At 33.2% G+C, this 21,955-nt stretch overlaps 3 protein-coding genes across 11 annotated transcripts; 2 read left to right on the top strand and 1 right to left on the bottom strand.

Moving 5' to 3' along the window:
- Positions 1 to 596: 596 nt before the first annotated feature.
- LOC110812419 (nudix hydrolase 8-like) lies at positions 597 to 2,616 on the bottom strand. Its single transcript, XM_088207522.1, has 9 exons — positions 2,497 to 2,616; positions 2,166 to 2,413; positions 2,001 to 2,066; positions 1,687 to 1,824; positions 1,516 to 1,590; positions 1,395 to 1,445; positions 1,233 to 1,267; positions 1,003 to 1,111; positions 597 to 899 (listed from the first exon to the last, which is right to left on the bottom strand). Exons 1-9 carry the CDS (start codon positions 2,588 to 2,590, stop codon positions 705 to 707), a joined length of 1,011 nt encoding a protein of 336 aa, XP_088063648.1. The 5' UTR covers positions 2,591 to 2,616; the 3' UTR covers positions 597 to 704.
- A 3,364-nt stretch (positions 2,617 to 5,980) lies between these two features.
- Positions 5,981 to 11,767, top strand: LOC110812446 (mitochondrial-processing peptidase subunit alpha-like). Of its 2 annotated transcripts, none has more exons than XR_015813369.1 (13): positions 5,981 to 6,149; positions 7,048 to 7,290; positions 7,409 to 7,705; positions 7,791 to 7,958; positions 8,089 to 8,256; positions 8,380 to 8,463; positions 8,642 to 8,708; positions 8,910 to 9,007; positions 9,596 to 9,668; positions 9,768 to 9,838; positions 9,987 to 10,036; positions 10,712 to 10,812; positions 10,958 to 11,070. XR_015813369.1 is itself a non-coding variant. In XM_022039230.2 (13 exons), the coding sequence occupies exons 1-13, from the start codon at positions 6,111 to 6,113 to the stop codon at positions 11,212 to 11,214; spliced, it is 1,518 nt and encodes a 505-aa protein (XP_021894922.2). In that variant the 5' UTR covers positions 5,981 to 6,110; the 3' UTR covers positions 11,215 to 11,767. The 2 variants fall into 2 exon arrangements, 1 of the variants encoding a protein (XP_021894922.2); XM_022039230.2 differs by lacking the exon at positions 10,712 to 10,812 and adding an exon at positions 11,168 to 11,767.
- A 2,512-nt stretch (positions 11,768 to 14,279) lies between these two features.
- LOC110812428 (NAC domain-containing protein 75-like) lies at positions 14,280 to 20,428 on the top strand. Of its 8 annotated transcripts, none has more exons than XM_022039205.2 (7): positions 14,280 to 14,296; positions 15,605 to 15,904; positions 16,232 to 16,409; positions 16,700 to 17,262; positions 17,926 to 18,216; positions 18,467 to 18,577; positions 19,782 to 20,428. In XM_022039205.2, exons 2-7 carry the CDS (start codon positions 15,782 to 15,784, stop codon positions 19,866 to 19,868), a joined length of 1,353 nt encoding a protein of 450 aa, XP_021894897.2. In that variant the 5' UTR covers positions 14,280 to 14,296; positions 15,605 to 15,781; the 3' UTR covers positions 19,869 to 20,428. The 8 variants fall into 8 exon arrangements, with proteins under 8 accessions (XP_021894897.2, XP_021894896.2, XP_088063307.1 ...); XM_022039204.2 differs by lacking the exon at positions 14,280 to 14,296 and adding an exon at positions 14,654 to 14,790; XM_088207181.1 differs by lacking the exon at positions 14,280 to 14,296 and adding an exon at positions 14,692 to 14,845.
- Positions 20,429 to 21,955: the final 1,527 nt, after the last annotated feature.

The raw sequence follows: 21,955 nt of genomic DNA, 5'->3' as shown, positions 1-21,955 counted from the left end.
GTAAGCACTCAAGATTAAAATCAATGATCTTATGAATCTTATTTAAGAGAGGTGTTTTCATCATTCTTGTTGAGTAAGTAGTAGATCTATTTATTAAGATAATAACTTATGTCATTTTTTCATTCTTCTTTTAATTTTCTGTTTTCCAATGATTTTAGTTCATTTCATTCTTAATAGATGGTTAAGTATGAAGAATTTTCATAATATTAAATTCTTTTATTGCCTTGAATGAAATTATGTAAGTTTCTGATCACGTTGGTTGATATTAGATTTCGCATTACTTTTATTCTCTCTTAAAATATCCATAATAATAAAGATACATATTCTTTAAGAAGACAAGAATTAGGAAAAAATCCAAAGATGATCTTTTGAGTTTTCATTTGAAAGAAAATACTTCATTCAATAATTTATTAAAGATTAAAGTTGGACTAGTAATAAGCTCCGATTCGTTTGTGTTTTTCTTAATCGTATTTGTTTTTTTATTAACAATCACATAATTATAGTATGGGTGTTAATTTTAATATAAAAAATTTACCAGGAACAATGAAATATAAATATTATTATGTATAATTCTGTTTAAAATTTTAGAGTACACATGTATAAAATTTATCAGACGAATAACATCCCATATATGTATATGTATTATTTTCTTTTAACATATATATGAATATATGCATGTAATACCAGAGATGCAGTACATGCATTTATACGTCGTTAAATGAATTAGAAGCATGATAATACAAGTAGGAAGGTTTGCCATCAAGTTTTGAAGCCAAATGATGAGCAACGAAACCATACTCACCATCTTCAGAAGCTGCAATGCATCTGTCGATCATCTTTCTTGACATTTCATCTTCTCCGTACAACGGCTGCTCAATCAATTCGCTCACATGCATCCACTATAATCGTCCCAGAAATATATATTAATTACATATATAATCAGGTTAATTAAATTAATTAAGAAGAAAGCTTTTAATTTCTTTTTAAATTAAGTTTATTTACCTTGGCAGCTTGAATTTCCTTCTCGTCAATTCTGATATCATGGGACAATGGCTTGAGAATGCAGACGAACAGCAAATCTGACTGCTCGAAAGCTACCAGGTGGACGTGTCTTTCAAATTAATTTTACACAAAAATCCAAAAGGGTATTAATTAATTCATATACCCAGGTACTGATTATAAATAGATGATGATAATATATATGAACATTGTATACAAATAAATATATTTACCTGAAAGCAACCATTTCTAGAAAAATTGTCTCAATCTGCAGCACATTCTTTACTACTTGTAATAACCGAAAGGATAAGAAGATCATGCATATATATATATATATATATATATAAAAGTATTTAGTAGTTTATAAATAAATCTATATAAGATTATGTACTTACACCGGTTTCTTCTTTCACTTCTCTTACAGCTCCAGCGAATATATCTTCGGACTAATAAAAAGATCATATTACAAGAAAGAAAGAAATTTTGCACCGTTACATAAATTTATATAATAATTACCTTGTTGATACAACCAGTAGGCAATTTCCATATGTTAGAGCAACTGTAAGGACGTCTTTCTTTCACCACAAGAATCTGTGATTAATTATATGTGATATGAGTTTACCTTTAATAAAATTTATGAATTTAACAAAAAAATTATAAAAGAATTAATGAAACATTAATTGGTACCTCATTTTTTTGGTTCATAACAAATCCTGCAACACCAATTTGATGAGAAGGAGAAGGAGGAAGCATAGAGGGTTCATTAGGAATCCAGTGTGTTAACACGACGTAACCCGGTTCAGCGTGATGATAATTGAATCCCTCCTAAATACTCCAAAATATTCGAATTAGATAAAAGTTCAATAAATGAATTTAATCGTTCTTGTTTTTTTTTTTTTTCTTTATGTATAGAATAAGATATTATTCGTAAAATTTGTAATAAGTAGGTTATACTTTCTGAACTAGATACTGATGATGAGTTTTTGAATTAAACAGAGTACCTGAATTGCAATTGGAACAAGGTCTGCTTGCTCTTGTAATATCTTGAGCCATATTCCTTTTTTTCCCTAAATCAATTACCCACGTTAAAAAATCTTAAATAATTACTAAGAAGCTTTTGTATACGTAGATAAATAATATTATAAAATATTCACTTAAAAATAAACCTGCATCTTCCAATTGACGAGTGACATGCGAATAGCTGAGGCAAAAGCATTAGCAGTTGATGGCAAGTTTTGAGGATCAACAATCACACCATCATACTCATCATCCCACGCATCAAGAATTTCCATTCCCAAATTTGGTGATGTTCTATGTGAATATCTCCCACTAACACCAATTCCCTTCCTCATTTGGTAACAATACTCGAAAGTTGGGCATTTTAACTTGAATGAATTCTGAGATATCGCTAGACCTAACAGGGAGTTGTTTATATTTTCGTTATTATATACAAATATAAAGATCTTATTCTTGAGTTCTAGAGGACTTATTTCTAACCTTTTGGCCATGGAAATCTGGCTTCCTTCCTAAACTGCTGATAATGGAAAGCCGTCCATCGCCCGCCATTCAACCTTAATGCTGCCATTCTCATCTTCCTTGTGATGAAACTGAGCTTCCTCAAGTATATATGCATACACAACAGACACCCAAGAGAATATTACTGAGAATAGAATTAATCCTACAGTATTCAACAAGTGTTTCCATCATCCAAAATTCCACCCACTTGCTTCTAAATTCATCAACTAAAACCAATAGCCACTCACTTTCTCCACTGTTACGATACACATTCCTGCGAGAGAATCAGAATATTTTATCCTCATTTCAACAAACATATCCATTTGTTTTTTTTTTTTGTTTTTGTTTCTATTTCTCTATTTTTAAGAAAATTATAACATAGAGATGTTTTCTGATCAATAATTTGCAAGAAATTTTATAACAACATAGTTTTTACTTTTTTTTTTTAAAAAAAAAAAAGAAAAAATCAATATATACTATTTATATTTTGAAATATATACATTTTAAAAAAGTACGAAAAATTAATTCATAATATATATTATAATTGAGCGTAATTTAAAATATTTTATTTTTATATTATAAAATTTAATATTTTCAATCTTTGTAAAAGAATTTAGGAATTGAATAAATTCATCAACTAATGTTTATTTCTACCCAACTTGAGCTTAGAGCTTCAACATCTCAAGCCATTTCAAATTTCGGTGTGTGCATGTTAACTTATTCTATTTTCAGCCTCAGACTAACTACTGCGTACTGACTTGATGTTTACTTCTCTGAATTTATGAATTCTTCTGTTACTATATAAAATAATTAAATTAAAAAATTAGTTTTTTTTACAATTAAATAACAGTATATATTAAAGCTACTGTTAGTATTTATCTCCTCAAGAAACTAAGTTGGTAAAAATCCTTTCTTTAAAAAAATAACAAGAACTGTTTGTCGCTAGGTTTTATTAGTCTTAATTGGTGGAGAATGATCCCAAAGAAGAGTGTTTGTGAACTGAGCTGGCACGGGCTAATATGTTGGCAGGAAGGGAATTGGGAGCTCAAATCAAGGTTGACAAGAACGAAAAATGGGATAACTTATATCCGAATATTGATTCATATGAAATTGAATCTCAGTGACTAAACTCTTTATCCAACTATCAGTTATTTCATGTGCCGATAAAAAATCAATATAATTATAATTGATATATATATATTAAAAAATTTTGATATAAAACTCTTATATTTTATTTGAATAAATTTTATGATGATTCGTTAATATATAATATTGTATGGTAATAACATAATATGATAATAATAATATTATATTTAAAAAGATTGTGTATTAATATATGATAATGATAACTGTTTTATTTGAATTGATATAATGATATTGTTGTATATTTATTTAATTTATTATATATATTAATAAATAAATAAAATATTTATTTAATTTGTAATTCAGTAAATTCATTTATAAAATTATTTAAATTATAATTTTTAATGAATTTTTTTTTTAAAATAGTAAAAAAAATTTGTTATAAAAAATAAAAATTTAATTTTTTGATTGTGAATATAAAAATTTCTTTAAAACTTCAATTTTTCATTTCTTTCTTTACTTTTCTTTTCTATCTTTTATTTATTTTTTATTTAATTATATATACACACACACATATATATATATATACACACACGAACATAAAGAAAAAGAGATTTTCTTTGTTTGGTTTGTGGGAATTTCGTTCTGAAAACTTCTGTTTGTTTGATGCTGTAAGATTCTGAGAATTTTCTTACAATTTTCTGTTCCTGATTATGGATATTCTAATTCATGAAGCTCGTCAAGCTTCCGGGTTGTTTTTGAGCTCATCTCTTCTTTTTCTTCTTCTTATTCTTGTTCGTGTAATTTACAAACAGCATTTCTCGTCACAATTGGTATTAACAGTGCTTACGTATTGGGATATTCTAGGAACTGTTGTGGTGTCACTATGAGTTGGACAGGTGGTGTAGTCGATTTAATTTCGGAAGAAGATTTCGTAAAATCCTTGGAAAAAAAATTAATTTAAGATGGAACTGTTAATGTTTTGTTAATATTATTATTATATGTATATCATTAGAAAAATATTGGGTAAGACTTTTAACATATTTGTAGGCGAATGGTTCTCAAAATCTCAAGATTATTATGTGTATAAATGCACATATAAATGTATATGTATATATATGTAATTAACAGAAAAAAAAAAAAAGAGAGGAGAGAGAGACGCGATTGTGAGAGGAAGAGAGAGGGGGGCCGAGCAGCATCGACGGCCGAGAGTGGAGAGTCGAGCGGTGTTGCGTGACACAACGATAGCGCAAAGGGGAGATGCAGACGGAAGAGGAAGTGAGAGAGAAGAGAAGTTCGGGTAGAAAGGAAAAAAGAAGAATAAGAAGAAGAAGAGATGAGACAAGAAGAAAAAAGCAGAGGAGTGTCTAAATGGAACTTCCCACGTATGGTGAGGGTATAAATGAAAAAAACAAATATCTTACCATAAAAAAAATCACTGATAGGGTGATTTGCAAAATCTGTCAAAATAATAATTAAAATTACGATAAAATACCACCAAATAACCATACCATTTTTTTGCAAATTGATCAAAATAAGATAAAACCATGATATTATTATACCGTACGTTAATTACCCATCATCCAAACGAAACATTTGATAGTTATTAAGACAACATTCTAATTGATTGATATGAAGAATAACTATTATTTGTTAAAACTCTACTTGACATAGGATTATAGTTGTGTTGTTAAGAGAATCATAAATGATTTTCATACATTATCTCATTATCAAAACTTGGGTTATGAAATTTTTGTCATTATATAAAAAATTACAAATATATTGATAACATGAATTTAATTTCTAGTAATTATACATCATCATTGTCATCTCTGTAGTTATTGTACATGTTATTATCTCGTTTACTATACCTATAATCATAATTATTATTGTTATTATCATCTCGTTTACTACTGTTAATATAATTATTATTAATAATGTGATTGTGATTCCATCATTATTTATTTGTAGTTATTATTTTTTACTGTGGTCGTCAATATTATTAGTATTATAATCACCACATAAGTTGTATTATTTATCAAGCATATAATTTTCCAAAAATCTTATCCATGTATAACTCATTTTCCTCACCTATGATAACCAACCCAATACCAAAAGTAGTTTAGATTTTAAAGTACACAAATTTAATCGTACTTTATAAAGGTAAGTTATCTACTTTTTTAGTAATTAAAATGGTTGAAAATATGAACCCAAATTGGTAAAGAAACTCCTGCCAGAAGCTGAAACCCTAAACTCCGTGTTTGAGATTTTTTAAGTAAGATTTAGGCCCAACTCAAGCTCCTCCATCTGAAGCAAGACTAAACCTTACGCAGCCCGGCCCGATTCTCGCCACTATGCTGCTTTACTTCGCACAAGTAAACCAAGGTTTTTTCACCTGCCAAGCACCTCATCTCACGGGGACACAACCCACCCGCCCTTCCCTCTTTCGTCTACCGCCCCAAATCGGCCATTTCTCCGGCCAACTAGAGTTTTCACGGTGATCCAAGGTCCCCATGTACAGAATCACAGCTTCCCGCCTCCAGGCTCTCAAGGTTAGTATCAATTTCTCAATCCCCGGACTGGAATCCCTTTCGATTCGGACGCGACTTTTACATTTACAATCCCGTGGTTTTCATTTAATCTCTCATTTATTTTTTCTTCTTTTTCCTTTTTTGACTTTCAGTGATTTTTGTTTTTTTGTGAGTTTAATGTTAGTTAATCGTTGTTATTTTCTGGGTGCTGATATAAAGCGATTAGCTTGAGTAGATATTATAATTTGGATAGGTTTTTGTTTTCTGGTTACAAAAGCTGATTTTTTACTCTCTAGGATATTCGATATGTTGCACGGTTTTCTGGTTGAGCTTTTTCTATGCCTAGAAAATAACGCATTCATTTGGTCGAAGATTGGATTGGTTATGAATAGTTTCCTTTGAATGTTGTGATGTCAGAAAAGGCCTTCTCTTGAAGGCATTCTCGTGATGCATTTGAAAGTTGTGGAAATGCAGCTATTGAACAAAATCAGAATTGTATGTGTTCTTGCTCAGTTCTGGTTATGTGAATGTTGCCTATACTATATTTGTGTCCTCTTGTTTGTGTTGTACCTTCATGTAAGAAAGGGATTTGTTTGAATAAGGGGCCATGTGAAACTGCTACCCAGTCTCATTGTCAAGAAATAGCACGCAGAGGTTTGATATTCTGCTAAATGGATAAACCTGCATAAAAGTCATCCCTTTTGACGTTTTTTTTAGTAGAACTATCCATTTTGATCTGGTAGTATTTGAATGGTTCAGTTAGATAATTTAAAGATAAGTATATTTGTGTGTGTATTCTCTTTCACCTATATTATATGCAAAAACATCTGCAATGTTTTTGTCTTAGTATTACTCCCTGATTACTTATAATGAATGTCAATGTGCCACGTTCTAAGTCAATATGGAACTCTGAGAATAGGGCCGAACATGCGGTTGGGCACCTGCACGATTTGCAAGTTCTAGCACTCTTGCTAGAGAATCATCATCTACACGTGGTCTCTTCACATGGCTGACAGGGGAACATTCCAAATCTTTGTCTCCTCTGGGCTCCCCACTTTCGGATGTCATCTTTCCACCTCCACTGCCTGATTATGTTAAACCAGGGGAAACAGAAGTGACAACTCTTCCAAATGGTGTCAGAATTGCATCTGAGACCTCAGTGGTTAGCATGCGGTTTATCCTTTTGCTGACAACCTACGTCCTGCTTTAATTCCCTTTTTGCAGAAATTATTTTCTAGTTTGTTAATATAGTTTCTGCTTGGTTTTGTTTGAAAAAGCAGACTCCTACAGCTTCTATTGGCTTATATGTTGATTGTGGTTCAATCTATGAGTTGCCAGTCTCTTTTGGTGCATCACACTTGCTTGAGCGCATGGCTTTCAAGTCCACAACAAACAGAAGCCATTTGCGAATTGTCAGGGAAGTGGAGGCAATTGGTGGCCTGGTGCAAGCCTCAGCTTCACGGGAGCTGATGGGGTATACCTTTGATGCCCTGAAGACCTATGTTCCTGAGATGGTGGAGCTACTTATTGACTGTGTACGGAACCCTGCTTTCCTGGACTGGGAGGTCAATGAACAGGTAAGGAAAACTTAATGTATTTCCTAATGGTTTCTGTTGGGTGTTAAATTTAAATGCTCTAATAGAATATCTTTACCATCTGCAGCTTCAGAAAATGAAAGCCGACATTAGTGAATCTCTCAAAAACCCTCAAGGCTTGCTTTTGGAGGCAATACATTCTGCTGGTTATTCTGGTGCTCTGGCAAATCCTCTTCTAGCACCAGAATCTGCAATAAATAGATTAAACAGTTCAGTTTTGGAGGAATTTGTTGCTGTAAGGCTAGGCAAACTTTATACCTTAATCTGACATTTGTTTCTTTTATAGGTTGTCACTTTTTCCTTAATTTAATTTCTGTATGGATATTTGCTTTTGCATTCTTACACTGAGATTTTGAAAATTTCAGGAAAACTACACTGCTCCTAGAATTATACTTGCAGCATCAGGTGTTGAACATGAGGAACTGTTATCTGTTGCAACACCTCTTCTGTCTGACCTGCCTGAAGTTCCTCATACTGAAGAACCAAAGTCTGTGTACACAGGAGGTGATTATCGTTGTCAAGCTGACTCAGGGGTATGTATCATAAATAGCCAGTGTAGAATGCATGTCTTTATATCATTGAGTATCCATTTTAAAATGTAGTCTCTGTAATTGTCTCGTCCATCTAGGGGTCTTAATTAAAGTATTCCCTTGTAGGAAGAGACTCATTTTGCTATTGCATTTGAACTTCCTGGTGGCTGGCACGAAGTAAAGGATGCTATGACTCTGACTGTTCTTCAGGTTCTTGATATTTGTTCTTTGTGACTACCACAAAATAAATTTCCTTCTTATTTTTATGAAGTGACTAGCACCTTGTTGTTGTTTGGTAAATAGTAAAAAATATATGTAATTTTTATTTGGTTATGTTTTGCTGGTAAAGTGATTTAAGACGCATTAACATAATCTAATATTATTATAGATGCTAATGGGTGGAGGAGGATCGTTCTCAGCTGGTGGCCCTGGAAAAGGAATGTACTCAAGGCTATGTAAGTTGCTTTGAGCATACCAGAACTTGGTGACTGGGGTTGACAAACCAAGAATTGTTCCTTTTTGTTAATTTATCTGTAAAATTTACTATTTGATGGGATATGTCCTTTGATGGGATATGTCCTTTGAAGAAGTTATGTGTTATTTGCCTTTTTCTCCTTAGCCTTTGGATGAGAGACTTTTGCTGATCTGATGAACAGATCTTCGTGTCTTAACTGTGTATCCACAAGTGCAATCATTTTCAGCATTCAGCAACATCTACAACCATACTGGCATATTTGGTATTCAAGCTACCACTGTAAGCCACTACCCTATCTGTCTGCAATCTACATGAACGTGGCAACCAATATTTATCTATCATAGTGAAACCATCAAAATCTTTTAGTTTTGCAAATTGAAGGTTTATTCATTCAGTTAGAAATGGTTCTGTTTACACATACATTAGCCCTTTGTTTGCAAATGGACTATTTTCAATTTCTTTGAACTTTCATTTTTGTTAGTCTAATTTGATTCTCATTATGGTAATGCACCATTTCTTTTTCATTTAATTAGATACATTTTAGTGAAAAATTTACTCTTTTCTTTTATGTTCATTTCGTTGATGTGAACATGCACATGTATATATATATCTCCATTTTATCTTCTCAACACAGTTACTATCTGCCTTCGGTTTTTAGTTTCTATTTATATGGAAGGGAGAAAATGTATTTTGCTTGGGTCTTTTTTTTGTTTTTTTTGTTTTTTCCGTTTTTGGAGTTGAAGTGCTTCCCCTGGGCCTTGGGCCTTTAAGGGGAGTGGAACTCCTGTGTTTTGCTAAATTTATTCTGAGTTTTTTTGAATTATATCATAATATGCCCCTTTAGGATGCTTATGTTTCTGAATTCAGGATTCTGATTTTGTGTCGAAAGCTGTTGATTTGGCATGCCAAGAGCTTGAGTCACTTGCCACACCAGGACAAGGTTTTCTTTAGCATTTTCTTGGATGGGTATTAAGTGTTGTCATTATTCGATTGGTAGGAGCCTATTACTGATACTCTCTTGGTTCTCTGCTTTTTGCAGTTGACCCAAAAGAACTAGTCCGTGCTAAAAATGCAACAAAATCTGCCATTTTAATGAATTTGGAATCCAGGGTAATGATTTTTTAATATGTTGGTTTAAGTTACAATTTAGTTACCTGGTATTCTTTTACAAAAAAACATTGGCTAGGGACTGTTGCAATCTGTCAACAAAAATAATCTTACTCCAAACTTTTTTGTTCTTTGAATTGCATTCTTGTAGATTGTTGCTTCAGAAGACATTGGCAGGCAGGTTCTGACATATAATAGGAGGTATGACCTCAATACTGCTTTTTTCTTTTCCTTTTTAATTCAAATGAACTAACAGATGCTTGCTTGAGAGAACTATAAATCTACCAGGTTCTCCTCCCAAAAAAGTGCTCGTCTTGCATTTGTTCTATCACATGCTTCAGTTCTTGTGATATTCAAATTGGCAGGTTTAAAAAATCATCTATGTGACTGGTGCTTCTTGATTTTTAGATTACTACCAGGATTTTTTTTTTTGTGGTGGGGAATGGGTGTAAAAATCAGTAAGGCAAGAAGGTCCTATCTGGTCCAAAGGGTTACCACTAGGAGCATAAGGATTCATGTAAATTGCTTTATATGACTTCTAAAAGGATCCTTTTTGTTAAATCACAGGGTAAAAAGCATTTGTGGTTATGCCCTTCACTTGCCATGCTGAGTAAAGTTCTGGAATTTGTCCAAGTACTCTCAATTTCAATTCCATAGGTGGCCAGGAATTAGCTTATAGTTGAAATGCGTATAAAGACTTAGCTAAAAGTGGGTAGCCAGTATAATTTTGACATTAGATTGAACAGCTTGATTTTCTGGTCTCATTGGTGAAATGCATGCATTTATGGTGTTGCATTATCTTCTTCGGTTAGGTCTTGAAATCTTCAGTAATCTTGGGATGCTTCAGATTATTTGACTTGTCTGATACGTGTCCAGAACATTTTCAAGTGCAATCCTGAGTTATCGCTAAGAACTGCAAGCAAATCTGATGAGATGGTTGAACTATCTTTGATAGTTTTAACCAACCAAAAAGAAAGGTTGTTCCTGGGCAGATGGATTACCTTTGCTAGTTTAGACGCTAACCTTGCCCTTGAGACTGGTTCTTAACTTGGATATGTGTTCTGTAGAAGCTAGGATTGTTATGAATACTCTTGTACTAATAGAAATCTCATCATTCCTTAGGAGTTCTGTGGATTTCTTCTTGGAGCTTATAGACAACATTAAGGCACAGGATATTTCTGCTGTTGCTCAAAGGCTTATATCTTCATCTCTGACAATGGCATCATACGGAAAGGGTACGATCAGATTTAGTTTTTGTTTTAAAATGATAAACCATTTCGTTTTGGTTAATTAGCGGTTCTGGTTCTCATTAGCTCTCCTGACCGTTCACAGTTGTAAATGTCCCAAGCTATGATTCAGTCAGCAGAAAGTTCAAGTGAAGATGAGATTGCTTGCTTGTGCTTGTACCAAATTGGGCAGGCAGGCATCCAGTCTGTTGTGTGATTGCTGTGCGTCTCCAAAATAGGAGCTCTTTTTCTTTTCAACGTCCACTTACAGTTGATAATAAGAAATGATGGCACGCCAATTTTACAAATAAATGAGATATACCTGCCAAGTTTGATATGCCTGATCGATGCTGAGTCAATTCCATATGGAAATAATGCTCTTGCACGGTTGTCGCCGTATTTTCTGATTTCTTTCACCCATGGGAAGAGAGGAGAAAGTTCATATTCTTTTTCTTTTTTTCATTTTACCTTTGGTTTAGTAATTACCAAAAGGGAAATCCGGCTAAGTTATCATTGTTTCTTTAAATTTTTTGGGTTAAACCATTATTGGACTTTGGCAGTTGTTGGGTTATTTTTGGTTAAGTTGGTGCTTGTGATAGCAAGTTCCTGATTGCTGCCGCAGTATACAATTTGGAAGGGCGTCTGAGATGATGAGGATGTGTCCTATTTTTTGAACTATTCATACTTGGTGAATCATTTGGAGTCACTTGGGATTTGTCTCGATTTACTTTTCTGATGCTCCGCGGAAAATTTAGGAAGTAGGGGAAATCAAGTCCATTATTGTCTGCGTCATTGCTAATAATTGTTGCAGTACCTTTGTTTTTATGCAGGATTGGTTGGAACAGTCGCTTCCATTCAGCACAAATAATATTCGTCAGAAGTTATATGTGCACGTACATATATTATTTTCTGAAAAAAGTTTCCAAGTATTATGTGTGAAATTAAAGTGTTGAAGAATAGAGTGGTGTAAAAGCCGCAGTATTTGTTACTCACTGACGAATGCTCCTTTTTCTTTTTTCTTCTTTTATGTGCTTAATATTCTTCTTTCTAGATTTTGTATCTGCTTTTTTTGTTTTTGTTTTTGTTTTGTTTCTCAATATTTGCATAAAATGGACCCATTCGTTGTGGGTTGGAGCTCTGAATTTGCAATAATTTGTTGAATGCTTTATTTATTTTTGAGGATATAGTTGAGGACATTTGGATCTTTAATCTCCTATGAAGAGGCAAGGAATACGCCAGTTGACGAACGAAAGGCTAAGTGTCATTTGCTACGTACGTACTTGTGAAGCACATGCAACATTTTGTTAGTGCTAGAAACAAAGGCCATTAATAAATTGGTTTCTTCTTTATTTTCCATTGTTCTTAAAAAAAAAAAAACACAAAGCTACACTGTTGGTAACATGGCATGTGCACAAGTTTGTACCGGGGAATAATAACTAAAAGAATAGGGGATTTTAATTAAAAAGGTAAAAGATAAGAAGAAAACTTAAATATATATACACACACACGCACATATACTGTCTATGTATATGTATATGATATACGTATTACACACAAAAGAATACGGGATATTCACCGCATCTCCATCATAAATATATTGCGTACGCACATATTGTGTGTGTATCCCGTTCTTATCGTTTCATGCATTCATCCAGGCAGATCGTGCTACGTCGTTTCATGCTTGCTTACCCCCCTTTTCTTTTTTAATGCATGGAGTTTTATAATGTAACAGTATAATGAAGAGAGGAAAGAGATTTTAAAGTATTTTATATATGTTTACGCGGAAATTACCAATGTGATTAATTAAGAAAACACGAAATGAGATACAAACACGTATACACATGTGTATATATTCCAATAATAATGAAAGCAGCCTTAAGCAAAGCATGAAAAGTTAGCAGCAGCAGCATGCATGCCCCATCAGCTGAATATCAACCCCATAAATTTGGAACATGTTTATTTTGTATTCACCTCACTGTTTCAGAATTTTCTTATTTTCCTCCTTTTTTGCCATGTACCCTCTCTCCACTACGTACAATACTACTTGTTGTATAATAATAATAATAAATGAAAACGAAGGTGCCTCTTTGTAACATATATTCCCATGCAACATCTACTATAAAGTTTAATACGGAATATTATTGTTTCGCTCCTCTTCCAAATTAATTAAGCAGAGTGTTTGTTTGTTTAATTAATAAATATGCATTAGTAAATTATAAGGCAGGAGGGCACATGAGCAGAATCAAAGAGCATAAGAACAGTTGGTCAAAAGTCAACCCCTTTGGATGGATAATTCTGATTCTGTTCAGGACAAAAAGAGAAACCTAATCAAATGTTGTTCACAACTTGAATGATTTTTGGCCCACTCCCCTTACGAACACACCATATATTCTAATTCCTTCAATTTTTTATTTTATATATATATATTTATATTTTTTAATTAAAAAAAAAAAGAGAATAATAAATATGATAAGGGGGGAAAAAGAAAAGAAAAATAATTATATATATATATATATATATATATAAATGATATCAGACAAAGGAGGCGCAATCATGGCCATCTATCTGTTATGCAAACATTTGTTTGGTCCTTTCATGATGTAAACTCTTGACTGCCCCAAAAGAATGTTATAAACGTGAATGCTAAACCATCATCTGATCAAGATACTTTAGTGGCAAATCTGGGTCCCACTCATCCCTCATTTTGTGGGCTCCCCTCTTTTTCCATGTGCACTGAATTTACTGTGTGAGTACGTTACACTTGAGACTTCCCTCCTCCCCCCCCCCCCTCCTTCCTCTTCCCCGTTGGAAGTCTGAAAAACATCAGGCCCAAAAAGGAGGTGGTGAAAAACAACAGTTAATCTATCTGCAAAACTACAAAACCAAACAATTCAATTTTCAATTTTCTTTTTTTATCTATTTCCACATGGAAATAATTCTGTATTATTGATTATTGGGTGCGTCTACTTCAAGTTTCGTAGTAGATTTTTTTTCTAAAAAATGATTTTTAATTTTGAAATTAAAAATAATATAATATGTGTGTGTGTGTATATATATATATATATATATATATAGTGTTAATTAGAGAGAGGAAGGGGTGGTGGTGGTGGTCCATCAAGTACACTGCTCATTTGCCTTGTATTTGAAGCAACCCTCCGTAATTCCTCTTCTTTCTCTGCAACATTCAATACCGAAAGAATCATGAGCAATCCCAGCACTCCCCCTCAATACCCATGTGAGTTTCTATCATCCTTTCTCTTTTAATTTTTAACTCCCTCTATTTCTATTTTTTTTCCCTTTTACTTATATTCATAATCTCTCCAATTCTCAATTTAAACAGAATTGTTTTTGGGTCTTAATTAACTAACTAATAAACTAAAAATTCATGTTTAATTTAAGTAATCCCCAAAAGAAAAAAGAAAATCTAACTCTCTCTAATTATCAGATATCGTCTTTATTACTCAATCTTCAGTACCTGCCACGTAAAATGGCACGAAGTGAAAAACAAATTAAAAAAAAAACTTTAATTTCTTTCTTGAACAGTTTTCATTTATTTACAGCCAAATGGTATTTGTTTACGTATGTAAAAGTGTATATATAATAAGATTTAGAAAATATTAAAATATAAAGAAGGGGATGGGGGATGTTTGATGCTTTTGAATGGATGGATGGCTTGAGTAACAGCTAGCTGTGATCTATGGAGGCCGTTTCTTGCCTTTTGCTTTAATGGTCAAGCCCTCTAAACATCTCTTGAAGCTTTTACGATAACTAAAAACAAGTCCCAGTTGGGTTTGTTTTCCTTTTTCAATTTTTTTTTTTTTTTCCTTTTTATTATATATTATAATATATGTTTATGTATATGTGTATCTCCATCTATCTATCCTGTTCTCTCTCTGTCTCTCTCTCTCTTTCTCTCTCTATTTTTTTGCGGTCTTTCTCTCAGATAAACCGCCTTGCTACATGCGCTTCTTAAATTAGCAAAGGCTTAAAGGTGATGAGTGTAGGTTAGGGGTGGCAACTTTTCCTTTTTCCTCACTTGGCTTCAGTTAAAGTTAGAGAGAGAGTAAGGAGGGAATTCTGGGGTATTCCAATGGTTAAAGCAGGTTTATAGTTCAATCCCACTGTGACAGTTTCCTCTTTTCCTCCCCCTTCTCTTTCTCCTCCCCCTTAACTACTTCTTCTTCTTCTTCTTCTTCTTCTTCCTTCTCTGCACCAATTTATTTCTATTTTTTTCAAAAAGAATAATATTTAATTTCCTCTTTTGGGTTCACCTGGGTTTTTAATTCCAAGTAAGTTTGTTTCTTCATTGAGCTAGCTTTAATTCTTTTCTTCCTCTTCTTTTTTTTTTCTGATGAACTGGTACTCACAAACACCGACTCCTTTTGTAAGATTCGATTTCTGGGTATATGTTTTTTGGGTGTTTTTTTTTTTGGACTGCTTTGTCCATTAAAAATTTCATTGGTTTCAAGTTGTTCATTGTTTGCAGGTTGTACGTGTTTTGATATTTTTGATCATGAAATAATTATTTTCTTGTGTTTTGCAGAACATCAGATCTCAAGCAAGTTAGATTCAGATACACAAAGATAGAGAGAGAGAGAGAGATAGAGAGAGAGAGAGAGGATCGGGATATGTGCAGTGTGGGGGTGTTATTATATAAGTTGGAAAAGGATATATTCAAGTGTTTAGTGAGAGAAATTAGGAGTTAATTCGGAAAGGAGAAATGAATAAGAACAATTTGGGATCCATAAGTAATACTGATCTCATCGATGCCAAGCTCGAAGAGCATCAGCTCTGTGGATCCAAGCAGTGTCCCGGTTGCGGCCACAAGCTTGAAGCAAAGCCGGTACGTATGAATCAATATTTAATTTTAATCATCACCAATCTCTTCTTAATATTCTTAGCTTCTGCTGAAAGATTTTCTCAAAAAGATGAAGAATCAAAATTCAAACAAAAGGATTATGCTTCCTGTTTTATTCTTTCTGGGCTTATTTACTCTTATTTTCCTTCTAATACTTATAATACTGGCTACCTTTTTTTTTTTTTTTTCAAATTTCTCCCTTTTTACTCTCTTTATTTATTTGTTTATTTATTTATTTTCAAAAACATTCTTTTGCTTTCAGTGGTTTTCAATTAATTATTGACACTGAATGCGATTAAATTAATTTTACAGGACTGGTTAGGTCTACCAGCAGGAGTGAAATTTGATCCAACAGACCAAGAACTGATAGAACACCTTGAAGCCAAAGTTGAAGCCAAAGACATGAAATCTCATCCTTTGATAGATGAGTTCATCCCCACCATTGAAGGAGAAGATGGGATTTGTTACACCCATCCTGAGAAACTTCCAGGTCTTAATTAATTTCTCTCTTAATTTTCTTGACAATTAATTTCCTCTCTCTTCATCATCACTGCTTCCCCATCATTACATTCAATGTGATTAGGTTTCATATACAGTGTATATACATAATTATAAATGAAAAGCTGCAAGTTGTACCCATATATTTCTTGTTCTTCTTAGTTTGTTTATGAGTTTTGAAGAATACAAGATTCATTGTACGTATGAGTTATGATATCTGAAATTGTTGCACCTAACGTTGATTTTATGGCAACGGTTTGAATTAACGTACGTTTCTTGCAGGAGTTACTAGAGACGGACTGAGCAGGCATTTCTTCCATAGACCGTCGAAAGCTTACACCACTGGTACAAGAAAGAGAAGGAAAATTCAAACCGAATGCGACCTACAAGGTGGAGAAACAAGATGGCACAAAACCGGCAAGACCAGGCCGGTTATGGTGAATGGGAAGCAAAAAGGGTGCAAGAAAATCTTAGTCCTCTATACCAACTTTGGTAAGAACCGAAAACCCGAAAAGACTAACTGGGTCATGCACCAATACCATCTTGGTCAACACGAAGAAGAGAAGGAAGGCGAGCTTGTCGTCTCCAAGATTTTCTATCAGACTCAGCCCAGACAATGCAACTGGTCGGATCGAAGTGCATCCACCACTGCCGATGGAACCAGTGATCCCAACAGCCGACGAGATAGTGGTAGCGGCAGCTCTTCTTCTAAGGAAATAATTAATATTCCTCATAGAGATAACCATGAAGTTGCTGCTGCTATTCCTAATTATGCAGCTATGGAGATTCAGCACATGAAGTCAGATCATTTCAGCTTTGTTCCCTTCAGGAAAACTTTTGATGAGGTATCTATCTACACACACCACCTATCTGTCTTCTTCTTCTTCTTGAAAAACTCGCATGCATGTTTTTAATGGTCTATTCTTCTCAGCCTAATCAAACAAAAACATCACTAACAATCAATCAATATTCAACTATTCAGCGTATTATGTCTTTTACTGCGTTAATTTTTTTACAGTAGAAAAAGTATACTCATTAAACCAATCTTTGCGGTAAGCAAATTGTTGGAATACGAAAGCTTTAAATCTAGGAAACTTAATTGTCAGCTTCACAAATTAAATTAAGAAATTGATTTAAAAACTTCCCATTTATATACCACGATCCTGGTCAAAATTTAAACGAGCATAGACGTTAAAGTTTTAACATCTAATAAATCTTAGACTAAATCTAGAAAAGAAAGAAAGAAAGTAAAGGGAATGGTTGAAACTAAAAAGTTCTAGCTAGGGTTGCTTTTTAATCTCCTATTAGTTGCTTGCAGATACAGCATTAGAACTGTACATGGACCTTATTTGATTATCATTTTTAGCTAACTAGACTTGGTTTACCCACCCATACATATACACACACACACACACACAGTGGGTTGATAATAAATTTGAAACCGATATATATTGAAAGAAATGGACAAAGTAGGAGACTGATACATGGGTGTATGTCCATTTTTGCAGGTGGGGATAGGAGAGGCTTCGACGGGAAGGGAAGGACCAGGAGCAGCTGGTGGCACGTGCGAGGACTTGGGAGCTGATCAGCACCACAGATCACATCATATGGGCCACGATCATATCCAACAACAACAACACCATGCACATCAGATTGCCACCGCGGCCTTCCATATCGCCAGGCCTTCACATCCCATCTCTAACATCATCTCTCCTCCTCCCCTCAACCATACCTCCATCATTCTCGATGAGGACTCTTACCACGTCTCCCGAATAATGCTTCAAAATCAAAGTTTTCAGGTACGTAATGTATATAAACTACCTACCCAAAACTCCACTTCTCATCTTCTCTATTCATGAAATCTTACATATAGTTTTCCTCACCAAGATGTTGGCTTCCCACGCACATTTCAATGTGTATATGTATACATATATATACCCTCCGGGGTAATTAGTTCTTGTTTGATTAGGTTAGTTTGTGGTTTAATTGACATGTGAGTTGTAGAGAGATGTATGATGATGATTAATTTAATTTAATTTGAATGAACAGCAGCAGCAGCAGCAGCAGCAACAACAACAACAGCATCATAAACTAGGGGGGAGGTCTGCATCTGGTTTGGAGGAACTCATAATGGGTTGCACTTCAACTGATATCAAGGAAGTGAGTATCAACTTTTTGACTCTGAATTCCATGTCCCCCCTCACCCTCTTCTCTTTATTTCTTTCTCCTACGTATCCTCTGGGTCCACCATATAAGAAAAAGTTAAACTTCATAAAATCATATCATTATATATATCTTTTTTTAAGCTGGCCTGCTTCGAATATTATGTTTTGGAGCTTAATTATAAATCACATTTTACATACATGATTATTCACTTAATCAACAATGAATTTACTACAACCCCTCATGATTTATAATTTATGGCATCACTGCGTTTTGATTTTTCTACGTCACCATTATATATGTACATGCATTACATGTCATTACAGACATATATTGTTAAACTAATTTATGGAATTATTATGAGATATAAATTAACAAGAAAAGAAAGGAAAACAAAACATAGAATAAGGTAAAGGAGAAGGAAAAAGAGTGCATCATAACGATTTCTTTATTTGTATTGTATATTATTTTAAACACTAAAAAAGAGAGGAACTAGAAACCTTTTTCTTTTTCTCTTTTTCCCTTTCGTTTTTCTTTTCCCCCCTCATATTTAATTTGAAGGTTAATTACCCCGAGAGAGATATATATATATATATATATTTGTATATGTCAGATTAGATGTACAAAATCCTTATATTCAAAAGAAAAACACTTTTAGCTATGCTATATGCTTGTTGATATGGAGGTGGAAAAGACATATAGTCGCCATATCTTATTTTCCACATCAGGGTTTAGGTGACCCAGAAAGAAAGAGAAAAGAATACCTGCAATGGACCATAGAAACATATAACAAGCCTGGAATGTACATATATATATATATATATATATATAATAGAATCTTTTCTTGTCTTTTGAACAACAAAGGGAGCGAGAAGTAAAGCTGAAACATTGCCCCTTTTTCCATGTTTAATTTGATAATTTGAAGCTTTAAGACCTGATTAAGAATTTGAATTTTTGATATCAGTTTCTTCCTAGCGAGACATGGTACGTGTGGAATATATTTTGGAAGTATACACAAATACTTTATCTTTTTATTCTTTTAAAGGAGCATATACATATTTGTATGTAAAATCTTTTTCTCAAGCTCGCGTGACAAATTTGATTATAGATATGAAAAGGACAAAAAAGGCAGCTTCTTCATAACTTCTTTTTGAGATGAGAAAAATATTTGCTGTTATAAAATCTTCACTGTTTTTTGCAGGAGTCATCTGTTCCAAACCCTCAAGAGACAGAATGGCTCAAGTACTCCTTCTGGCCTGACCCTGACAACCAGGATCATCATGGGTAGGATCAAAAAAAGAAAAAAAAAATTATACAGTAGATCAAATAAAACTTTGAAAAAAAAATTTGTTGTAGCAGCTAGACACCATCATTATCTCATCGATCATCATTATGAAGCCTCCTTCTTCAAGTTCTTTCTAAGAAGAGGCCATGCATATCTATACTTTGCTCTTTAATTTGTTTCTTTTTCCTTTTTTTTTTCCTTTTTGTTTTCGCTTCTCTTGGGATGGGGGGGACCTGGTTTAGAAGGTCTCGACTTGAAAATGGCTGTCATCAACTCCCAACTCATGAACTAACTCCCTGCAACGATATCCATGTTTGGAAGAAAGAGCAGGTTGAAAAAGAAAAAAGAAAGAAAGCCAAGAAAGGCTGCTACCTCTCTACTGACAGTAGAAGGAGAACCAAACAGTACCCAAAAGCAAATTCTATTCCTGCGTCAAAATCATCACCGTCATCATTACACCATCATCTTTATATATATTTTCTTATAATTATTTTATTATTTTATCAAGTTTGTATATTTTCTTCCCTTTCACAAAAGAAAATATTACCACACTCTTGCAACAATTACTTTCTCAATTATGTCGTGGTTACAGAAAAAAAATATATATTTATATATGAACAGGGGCTTCTTTATTTAATTCCCTTTTATAGAAATGAAAATATGTATGCTTATGTATAATTTACTCTTTATTTCATTCCTTGGTCATTTTTCCGATGGTTTCGTCTGTACGTTTGCTCCCTACCCTATTTATTTCAGTAATATTGTTGTTCGGATATAAATATATGAATGTTGCCCTAATTTTCTTATAATTTCCTGAATGTGACGATCAAATTTGCGGAAATGGCCAGTCATGCTATAATCAAGTTTCTAATATTCAATTCCTTCTATTTTGTATATTAATGGATGGAGCTTGTAACTTTTTCTTGTAAATAAAGCTTTAGAAGAACAATTTAAAGAAATACTTTTTCTATTTGTACATCTCCAGAATATTGATAACAAAACGTAAGTTCTCAGCAAAAAGGATTCAAATCTTTTTAAGGGCTATCAAAATTCAGAAAGTGAGTTGCATTTTCAATTTAATTTAATTTGGGTGCCGCATTATTCTTATTTATTTTAATTACTCGTGCCCTATTATTCTGAACCTTATTCATCACTACTGTCTCCCTGTGTCTTTTTATTAATGTCACGAGGTCTATATATGGATCTCGAGTGTATTAATGGGAGTATAACTGATATTTTAAGTTAATTACTTTAAATCCTCTAGGGAAATATATACTTCGTTAGATTAGTGATGATCATGAATGATGTAATAAACAAGCGGATTTATATGCGTGTGTATGACTAGTTTATGTCGTCAGATTTTCACTTTTAATATATATATATATATATATATATATATGTATGGTTGTAGCGAAGTGCCTGCTATTTGGGTTCCTTTTATATATAAGAAATAAGAAATTTGAGGCCGAAATGGGATAAGTATAATTAGTCTGTGTACATATATAGATTCTTGGAATTTTCGAAATGAAAAAGAAGCGTACTTATTTTCATTTCCAGAAAAGAACTTGGAGTTGGATGAATTAAACAGCTCGGCAGTAAGTGATATTTTCAGAGAACAGTAGATAATGATGGTGCTATATTTAGCAGTTGCAACCGATATATGATACGCATATATATATATACGTACATGTAAAGTAGCACATCATCAAAAAGAGACAAATGGGAAGCTGCCATTTCCAAAGAAAACAATCTTTTTTGGGGATAAAGAAAATAATCTTTACAATCATCATCAATTCATTCTAGTGGGTTTGTCACATTCTTAATAAATTTTAATTATTTTATCAAAATTAAACGAGAGAAAGTGTAGCGGAAGGTGGGAGGTTAAAATAGTTTGTCATTGGGTTGGGATCTTTATTTGTACAGTTAAAAACAAACAAATATAACAGTATACATATATACACAGTGGTATGGGCTAATTTATTCATAATTACTAAGAATATTGGAAACTTGTCTAATATATGCTTCCTTTTATTCCATTCCATACTTAGATATTGGATCGAGTATATTTATATATGTGTATATAATTGAGG

This window comes from Carica papaya, chromosome 7 (genome assembly GCF_054855325.1).
Source record: "Carica papaya isolate Zhongbai chromosome 7, ASM5485532v1, whole genome shotgun sequence".
Taxonomy (NCBI): domain Eukaryota; kingdom Viridiplantae; phylum Streptophyta; class Magnoliopsida; order Brassicales; family Caricaceae; genus Carica; species Carica papaya.
This window is presented reverse-complemented; position numbering and strand designations above follow the sequence as displayed.